The sequence below is a fragment of the Oncorhynchus gorbuscha genome, unplaced genomic scaffold (assembly GCF_021184085.1).
Source record: "Oncorhynchus gorbuscha isolate QuinsamMale2020 ecotype Even-year unplaced genomic scaffold, OgorEven_v1.0 Un_scaffold_3147, whole genome shotgun sequence".
Classification (NCBI taxonomy): Eukaryota; Metazoa; Chordata; class Actinopteri; order Salmoniformes; family Salmonidae; genus Oncorhynchus; species Oncorhynchus gorbuscha.
Window position 1 is genome coordinate 1 of NW_025747475.1, and position 10,845 is coordinate 10,845.

Sequence of the window (10,845 nt, forward strand, 5' to 3'; positions counted from 1 at the left end):
TATCTCTACTGTAATAGACTGTAGTCTACTGTCATTTAGAGGTTCTACAGGTCAGTATCTCTACTGTAATAGACTGTAGTCTGTCATGTAGAGGTTCTACAGGTCAGTATCTCTACTGTAATAGACTGTAGTCTACTGTCATTTAGAGGTTCTACAGGTCAGTATCTCTACTGTAATAGACTGTAGTCTACTGTCATTTAGAGGTTCTACAGGTCAGTATCTCTACTGTAATAGACTGTAGTCTGTCATTTAGAGGTTCTACAGGTCAGTATCTCTACTGTAATAGACTGTAGTCTGTCATTTAGAGGTTCTACAGGTCAGTATCTCTACTGTAATAGACTGTAGTCTGTCATTTAGAGGTTCTACAGGTCAGTATCTCTACTGTAATAGACTGTAGTCTCTGTCATTTAGAGGTTCTACAGGTCAGTATATCTACTGTAATAGACTGTAGTCTGTCATTTAGAGGTTCTACAGGTCAGTATCTCTACTGTAATAGACTGTAGTCTACTGTCATTTAGAGGTTCTACAGGTCAGTATCTCTACTGTAATAGACTGTAGTCTCTGTCATGTAGAGGTTCTACAGGTCAGTATATCTACTGTAATAGACTGTAGTCTACTGTCATTTAGAGGTTCTACAGGTCAGTATATCTACTGTAATAGACTGTAGTCTACTGTCATGTAGAGGTTCTTAAAGGCCTCTTGTTCTGATTGGCTGTTGTTCCCATGTTCATCCACGTTTCCTCTGTGGTCAGATGTCCTGCGGGTTCAAGCACTCCGCGGTGGTGACCGCTGATGGGAGGCTGTTCTCCTTTGGGAACGGGGACTATGGCAGGCTTGGGCTGGGAAACACCTCCAACAAGAAGCTCCCTGAGAAGGTCACTGCGTTGGAGGGGTACCAGGTTGGACAGGTGAGATACACTAACAGGTACCAGGTAATATACACTAACAGGTACCAGGTAATATACACTAACAGATACCAGGTAATATACACTAACAGATACCAGGTAATATACACTAACAGATACCAGGTAATATACACTAACAGGTACCAGGTAATATACACTAACAGGTACCAGGTAATATACACTAACAGATACCAGGTTGGACAGGTGAGATACACTAACAGGTACCAGGTAATATACACTAACAGGTACCAGGTAATATACACTAACAGATACCAGGTAATATACACTAACAGGTACCAGGTAATATACACTAACAGATACCAGGTAATATACACTAACAGGTACCAGGTCGGACAGGTGAGATACACTAACAGATACCAGGTAATATACACTAACAGATACCAGGTAATATACACTAACAGGTACCAGGTAATATACACTAACAGGTACCAGGTAATATACACTAACAGGTACCAGGTAATATACACTAACAGGTACCAGGTAATATACACTACAGATACCAGGTAATATACACTAACAGATACCAGGTAATATACACTAACAGATACCAGGTAATATACACTAACAGGTACCAGGTAATATACACTAACAGGTACCAGGTAATATACACTAACAGGTACCAGGTCAGACAGGTGAGATACACTAACAGATACCAGGTAATATACACTAACAGATACCAGGTAATATACACTAACAGGTACCAGGTAATATACACTAACAGGTACCAGGTCAGACAGGTGAGATACACTAACAGATACCAGGTAATATACACTAACAGGTACCAGGTAATATACACTAACAGGTACCAGGTAATATACACTAACAGGTACCAGGTAATATACACTAACAGGTACCAGGTAATATACACTAACAGATACCAGGTAATATACACTAACAGATACCAGGTAATATACACTAACAGATACCAGGTAATATACACTAACAGGAACCAGGTAATATACACTAACAGATACCAGGTAATATACACTAACAGGTACCAGGTCGGACAGGTGAGATACACTAACAGGTACCAGGTCGGACAGGTGAGATACACTAACAGGTACCAGGTCAGACAGGTGAGATACACTAACAGATACCAGGTAATATACACTAACAGGTACCAGGTAATATACACTAACAGATACCAGGTGAGATACACTAACAGATACCAGGTCGGACAGGTGGAATACACTAACAATATAATAGCATAAAAAACACATTCTCTGAAAGCATTTGGTTTCATTGTGTCAGGTAAACCACGTCAAACACAGTTCAGGTACTGAACCACCTGACCCACGTCTGGTTCTGTCCGGTTCCCAGGTGGCGTGTGGTCTGAATCACACCGTAGCCGTCTCCGCCGATGGAATGATGGTCTGGGCCTTCGGAGACGGAGACTACGGGAAACTGGGCCTGGGGAATTCTACCGCCAAGTCCTCACCTCAGGTATGTACGGTAGTAGTATATTCTGGCGGTAGTATATTCTGGCGATAGTATATTCTGGCGGTAGTATATTCTGGCGGTAGTATATTCTGGCGGTAGTATATTCTGGCGGTAGTATATTCTGGCGGTAGTATATTCTGGCGGTAGTATATTCTGTTGGTAGTATATTCTGGCGGTAGTATATTCTGTTGGTAGTATATTCTGGCGGTAGTATATTCTGTTGGTAGTATATTCTGGCGGTAGTATATTCTGTTGGTAGTATATTCTGTTTATATTCTGGTGGTAGTATATTCTGTATATATTCTGGCAGTAGTATATTCTGGCGGTAGTATATTCTGGCGGTTGTATATTCTGGCGGTAGTATATTCTGTTTATATTCTGGCGGTAGTATATTCTGGCGGTAGTATATTCTGTTTATATTCTGGCGGTAGTATATTCTGTTTATATTCTGGTGGTAGTATATTCTGTTTATATTCTGGCGGTAGTATATTCTGTTGGTAGTATATTCTGGCGGTAGTATATTCTGTTTATATTCTGGCGGTAGTATATTCTGGCGGTAGTATATTCTGTTTATATTCTGGCGGTAGTATATTCTGTTTATATTCTGGTGGTAGTATATTCTGTTTATATTCTGGCGGTAGTATATTCTGTTGGTAGTATATTCTGGCGGTAGTATATTCTGTTTATATTCTGGCGGTAGTATATTCTGGCGGTAGTATATTCTGTTTATATTCTGGCGGTAGTATATTCTGGCGGTAGTATATTCTGTTTATATTCTGGCGGTAGTATATTCTGGCGGTAGTATATTCTGGCGGTAGTATATTCTGGCGGTAGTATATTCTGGCGGTAGTATATTCTGGCGGTAGTATATTCTGGCGGTTGTATATTCTGGCGGTTGTATATTCTGGCGGTTGTATATTCTGGCAGTTGTATATTCTGTTTATATTCTGGCGGTAGTATATTCTGGCGGTAGTATATTCTGTTTATATTCTGGCGGTAGTATATTCTCTGTAGTATATTCTGGCGGTAGTATATTCTGGTGGTAGTATATTCTGTTTATATTCTGGTGGTAGTATATTCTGTTTATATTCTGGCGGTTGTATATTCTGGCGGTAGTATATTCTGGTGGTAGTATATTCTGTTTATATTCTGGTGGTAGTATATTCTGTTTATATTCTGGTGGTAGTATATTCTGTCTATAGTATATTCTGTTTATATTCTGTTTATAGTATAGTGTGTATATTCTGTGTATATTCTGTCTATAGTATAGTGTGTATATTCTGTCTATAGTATATTCTGTGTATATTCTGTCTATAGTATAGTGTGTATATTCTGTGTATATTCTGTCTATAGTATAGTGTGTATATTCTGTGTATATTCTGTGTATATTATGTCTATAGTATAGTGTGTATATTCTGTCTATAGTATAGTGTGTATATTCTGTGTATATTCTGTGTATGTTCTGTGTATATTCTGTCTATAGTATAGTGTGTATATTCTGTCTATAGTATAGTGTGTATATTCTGTGTATATTATGTCTATAGTATAGTGTGTATATTCTGTGTATATTCTGTGTATGTTCTGTCTATAGTATAGTGTGTATATTCTGTGTATATTCTGTGTATGTTCTGTCTATAGTATAGTGTGTATATTCTGTGTATATTCTGTGTATATTCTGTCTATAGTATAGTGTGTATATTCTGTGTATATTCTGTGTATATTCTGTGTATATTGTCTCTTGCAGTGCCACTTCACCAAGTCATATTCCAGTTGTGTGTGAATCACGTTGTTGTTGTTGTTGTTGTTGTTGTTGTTGTTCCACAGAAGGTGGACGTTCTCTGTGGCCTCGGCATCAAGAAGGTGTCCTGTGGAACTCAGTTCTCTGTTGCCCTCACTAAAGATGGCAACGTGTACACGTTCGGACAAGGTCTGGATATGATGCACCACACACTGTTCAGTTTCAACAGATAACGTAGAAATATTATAGAATAGAACATGCTGAGGCATTTCTATATTATTTTCATCATCCGTCTTGATTCTTGACCCCCCAAAAATTCTGGTCTACTTTAGACATAACATAACATACAGAATGTGTCTTTGTTAGCCTGTAACACCCCTCATCAACCCTCCTGTGCCCCCCCAACCCCCTCGCCTACAGACCGACTGATAGGGCTGCCGGAAGGCCGGGCCAGGAACCACAACCGTCCCCAGGTGGTGCCAGCTCTGTCTGACGTGTTTATACAGGATGTGGCTGTGGGGGCCGAACACACACTGGTCCTGTCCTCCACCGGAGAGGTCTATACCTGGGGCAGCAACTCAGAGGGACAGGTAGAATACAACACACACTGGTCCTGTCCTCCACAGGAGAGGTCTATACCTGGGGCAGCAACTCAGAGGGACAGGTAGAATACAACACACACTGGTCCTGTCCTCCACCCTAGAGGTCTATACCTGGGCAGCAACTCAGAGTGACAGGTAGAATACAACACACACTGGTCCTGTCCTCCACCCTAGAGGTCTATACCTGGGGCAGCAACTCAGAGGGACAGGTAGAATACAACACACACTGGTCCTGTCCTCCACCCTAGAGGTCTATACCTGGGGCAGCAACTCAGAGGGACAGGTAGAATACAACACACACTGGTCCTGTCCTCCACCCTAGAGGTCTATACCTGGGGCAGCAACTCAGAGGGACAGGTAGAATACAACACACACTGGTCCTGTCCTCCACCCTAGAGGTCTATACCTGGGGCAGCAACTCAGAGGGACAGGTAGAATACAACACACACTGGTCCTGTCCTCCACCCTAGAGGTCTATACCTGGGGCAGCAACTCAGAGGGACAGGTAGAATACAACACACACTGGTCCTGTCCTCCACAGGAGAGGTCTATACCTGGGGCAGCAACTCAGAGGGACAGGTAGAATACAACACACACTGGTCCTGTCCTCCACCCTAGAGGTCTATACCTGGGGCAGCAACTCAGAGGGACAGGTAGAATACAACACACACTGGTCCTGTCCTCCACCCTAGAGGTCTATACCTGGGGCAGCAACTCAGAGGGACAGGTGGAATACAACACACACTGGTCCTGTCCTCCACCCTAGAGGTCTATACCTGGGGCAGCTACTCAGAGGGACAGGTAGAATACAACACACACCCATACAGGGACAGATACTCACACAGGGACAGGTACTCACACCCATACAGGGACAGGTACTCTACTCTCTCTGTTCTCTCTGTCTCCTAGTTGGGTCTTGATCAGTGTCTCTTTTCTCTCTGTCTCCTAGTTCGGTCTTGATCTGTGTCTCTGTTCTCTCTGTCTCCTAGTTGGGTCTTGATCAGTGTCTCTCTGTCTCCTAGTTGGGTCTTGATCAGTGTCTCTTTTCTCTCTGTCTCCTAGTTGGGTCTTGATCTGTGTCTCTGTTCTCTCTGTCTCCTAGTTCGGTCTTGATCTGTGTCTCTGTTCTCTCTGTCTCCTAGTTGGGTCTTGATCAGTGTCTCTTTTCTCTCTGTCTCCTAGTTGGGTCTTGATCTGTGTCTCTGTTCTCTCTGTCTCCTAGTTGGGTCTTGATCTGTGTCTCTGTTCTCTCTGACTCCTAGTTGGGTCTGGGCCACACCAACCATGTGAGAGAGCCCACCCTGGTGACATCACTACAGGGGAAGGACATTCACCAGGTCTCTGCTGGTCGCTGTCACTCTGCTGCCTGGACCGCTCCGTCTGTCCCTCCCCGGGCTCCGGGTAAATACACACACACACACGCACACGCACACACTCACGCACACACTCACGCACACACACACACACACACGCACACACACACAGCAGGCAGTCTCTCTCCTCCAGTCATCAACACGTGGTCTGACAGCCTCTGTACCTGTTGAGGTGTTTAATGGTCAGGTACTTTAACATGGAGTCATCATATCTCCAACTCTAGATGGCAGTCAATTCCACCTTCTGTCTGATGAAATGGATTGTGTTCTGACTCCCTCTCCCTCCCTCTCTCTCTCTCTCTCTCTCTCTCTCCCTCTCTCTTTCTCTCCCTCTCTCCCTCCCTCCCTCCTTCTCTGTCTTTGACATGTGTTTGTTCTGCCCCCGTCTCCAGGTTCCTCCGTACCCCTCCAGCTAGGCCTGCCGTCAGCGGTGCCTCCCCAGTTCAGCTCTCTGAGAGAGGTCAGCATGGAGGCAGTCCGGGCCAGACTACGTGTTCTTTATCACTTCTCTGACCTCATGTACTCATCATGGAGATTACTCAACCTCAGCCCAAACAACCAGGTACACACCCCTCACTCAACCTCAGCCCCAACAACCAGGTACACACCCCTCCCTCAACCTCAGCCCCAACAACCAGGTAACCACCCCTCCCTCAACCTCAGCCCCAACAACCACACCTCACACAACCTCAGCCCCAACAACCAGGTACACACCCCTCCCTCAACCTCAGCCCCAACAACCACACCTCACACAACCTCAGCCCCAACAACCAGGTACACACACCTCAGTCAACCTCAGCCCCAACAACCACACCTCACTCAACCTCAGCCCCAACAACCAGGTACACACACCTCAGTCAACCTCAGCCCCAACAACCAGGTACACACACCTCAGTCAACCTCAGCCCCAACAACCAGGTACACACACCTCAGTCAACCTCAGCCCCAACAACCACACCTCACTCAACCTCAGCCCCAACAACCAGGTACACACACCTCTCAACCTCAGCCCCAACAACCAACACACACCTCACTCAACCTCAGCCCCAACAACCAGGTACACACCCCTCACTCAACCTCAGCCCCAACAACCAGGTACACACCCCTCACTCAACCTCAGCCCCAACAACCACACCCCTCACTCAACCTCAGCCCCAACAACCAGGTACACACCCTCACTCAACCTCAGCCCCAACAACCAGGTAACCCCTCCCTCAACCTCAGCCTCAACACACACCTCACTCAACCTCATCCCAACAACCAGGTACACACCCCTCAGTCAACCTCAGCCCCAACAACCAGGTACACACCCCTCACTCAACCTCAGCCCCAACAACCAGGTACACACCCCTCACTCAACCTCAGCCCCAACAACCAGGTAGACACCCCTCACTCAACCTCAGCCACAACAACCAGGTACACACCCCTCACTCAACCTCAGCCCCAACAACCAGGTACACACAACTCACTCAACCTCAGCCCCAACAACCAGGTACACACACCACTCAACCTCAGCCCCCACCACACACACCTCACCACAGACTCATCTCACCACACACACACTTCACTCACTCAACCTCAGCCCACAACAACCACCACACACCCCTCACTCAACCTCAGCCCCAACAACCAGGTACACACCCTCCCTCAACCTCAGCCCAAACAACCAGGTCACCACACACACCTCACTCAACCTCACCCCACACAACCAGGTCACACACCCCTCACTCAACCTCAGCCCCAACAACCAGGTACACACCTTACCTCACACACCTCACTCACCACCTCAGCCCCAACAACCATCTCACCACACACACACTTCACCACACACACCTCACCTCACACACCTCACCTCACCACACACATCTCACCACACACACCTCACCTCACCACACACACACCTCACCTCACCACACACACCTCACTCAACCTCAGCCCCAACAACCACACACACACACCTCACCTCACCACACACATCTCACCACACACACCTCACCACACACACACCTCACCCCACACACCTCACCCCACACACACCTCACCACACACACCTCACCCCACACACACAGCACTATGTCCTCCAATTTAATGTTGTCAGACAGAGTAGCATATTTTTAGCATTTAATCCTGTATTGAATGTCTGTTATGATTCAATACATCTGACTCATTCCTCTCTACTGTATAATCCTGTATTGATTGTCTGTTATGATTCAATACATCTGACTCATTCCTCTCTACTGTATAATCCTGTATTGATTGTCTGTTATGATTCAATACATCTGACTCATTCCTCTCTACTGTATAATCCTGTATTGAATGTCTGTTATGATTCAATACATCTGACTCATTCCTCTCTACTGTATAATCCTGTATTGAATGTCTGTTATGATTCAATACATCTGACTCATTCCTCTCTACTGTATAATCCTGTATTGATTGTCTGTTATGATTCAATACATCTGACTCATTCCTCTCTACTGTATAATCCTGTATTGATTGTCTGTTATGATTCAATACATCTGACTCATTCCTCTCTACTGTATAATCCTGTATTGATTGTCTGTTATGATTCAATACATCTGACTCATTCCTCTCTACTGTATAATCCTGTATTGATTGTCCATTATGATTCAATACATCTGACTCATTCCTCTCTACTGTATAATCCTGTATTGATTGTCTGTTATGATTCAATACATCTGACTCATTCCTCTCTACTGTATAATCCTGTATTGATTGTCTGTTATGATTCAATACATCTGACTCATTCCCTAACAACTGTATAATCCTGTATTGAATGTCTGTTATGATTCAATACATCAGGGCCAGTTCCTCCCTGTATAATCCTGTATTGACCCAGATTCAATACATACTCTCCCCTACTGGTATAGGTCCTGTATTAGGGAAGACTATGGTTCAAGGAAAGAACTATGGACCCCAAATCACTGTATTGAAAAGGATTCTCCATCACTCATTATGTCCACTGTATAATCCTATTGAGGGGTAGAGATGTTCTACATCTCACATTCATTCCACTATCTCTAGTATAATCCTGTAGAGATGTAGAGATTCTACCTGACTCATTCTGTCCACTGTATAATCCTAGTATTGAGTAGAGATGATTCTACATCTGACTCATTCTGTCCACTGTATAATCCTATTGATTGTAGAGATGATTCTACATCTCACGGTCTGTCCACTGTATAATCCTAGATTGAGATGATGTTCTACATCTGACTCATTCTGTCCACTGTATAAGGAGTATTGATTGTCTGATGATTCAATACATCCTCATGGTCTGTCCACTATCCTAAGGAGTATTGATTGTCTGTTATGATTCAATACATCTGACTCATTCCTCCACTGTATAATCCTAGATTGATTGTAGAGATGATTCAATACATCCTCATTCCTCTCTACTGTATAATCCTAGTATTGATTGTCTGTTATGATTCAATACATCTGACTCATTCTCTCTACTGTATAATCCTGTATTGAATGTCTGTTATGATTCAATACATCTGAGGTTCATTCCTCACGGTACTGTATAATCCTAGATTGATTGTAGAGTTATGATTCAATACATCTGACTCATTCCTCTCTACTGTAGACTGTATTGATTGTCTGTTATGATTCAATACATCTGACTATTCCTCTCTACTGTATAATCCTGTATTGATTGTCTGTTATGATTCAATACATCTGACTCATTCCTCTCTACTGTATAATCCTGTATTGAATGTCTGTTATGATTCAATACATCTGACTCATTCTGTCCACTGTATAATCCTAGATTGATTGTCTGAGATGATTCAATACATCTGACTCATTGTCCTACTGTATAATCCTGTATTGAATGTCTGTTATGATTCAATACATCTGACGGTCATTGTCTCTACTGTATAATCCTGTATTGATTGTAGTTATGATTCAATACATCTGACTCATTCCTCTCTCTGTATAATCCTGATTGATTGTCTGTTATGATTCAATACATCTGACTCATTCTGTCTCTACTGTATAATCCTGTATTGATTGTCTGTTATGATTCAATACATCTGACTCATTCCTCTCTACTGTATAATCCTGTATTGATTGTCTGTTATGATTCAATACATCTGACTCATTCCTCCACTGTATAATCCTGTATTGATTGTCTGTTATGATTCAATACATCTGACTCATTCCTCTCTACTGTATAATCCTGTATTGATTGTCCGTTATGATTCAATCCACATCTGACTCATTCCTCTCTACTGTATAATCCTGTATTGATTGTCCATTATGATTCAATACATCTGAGGTTCTCATTCCTCTCTAGAGACTGTATAATCCTGTATTGATTGTCCTGTTATGATTCAGATACATCTGACTCATTCCTCAGAAGTAGAGTGTGTTTCAGAGGTTCGTCCCACTACAACACAGGGACGTGGGGCATCTCCAGGTCCACTAGGCCCCTGCTGGCACCCAGAGTCTATACTCTCCCCATGGTGAGGTTATCCCATAGGGAAGACTATGTTCTGCAAGGAAAGTCCACTATGGACCCCAAATCAGATGTCAAAAGGATCTCCTCACGGTCTGTCCACTATCCTAGAGGGGTAGAGATGTTCTCCTCACGGTCTGTCCACTATCCTAGAGGAGTAGAGATGTAGAGGTTCTCCTCAGTCTGTCCACTATCCTAGAGGAGTAGAGATGTTCTCCTCACGGTCTGTCCACTATCCTAGAGGAGTAGAGATGTAGAGGTTCTCCTCACGGTCTGTCCACTA

At 43.8% G+C, this 10,845-nt stretch overlaps 1 protein-coding gene across 1 annotated transcript; it reads left to right on the plus strand.

Moving 5' to 3' along the window:
- The first annotated feature begins 743 nt into the window (after window positions 1-743).
- LOC124027369 (probable E3 ubiquitin-protein ligase HERC1) lies at window positions 744-9,316 on the plus strand. Its single transcript, XM_046339818.1, has 8 exons — window positions 744-908; window positions 2,247-2,369; window positions 4,191-4,293; window positions 4,525-4,694; window positions 5,969-6,107; window positions 6,472-6,641; window positions 6,705-6,785; window positions 9,293-9,316. Exons 1-8 carry the CDS (start codon window positions 753-755, stop codon window positions 9,314-9,316), a joined length of 966 nt encoding a protein of 321 aa, XP_046195774.1. The 5' UTR covers window positions 744-752.
- Window positions 9,317-10,845: the final 1,529 nt, after the last annotated feature.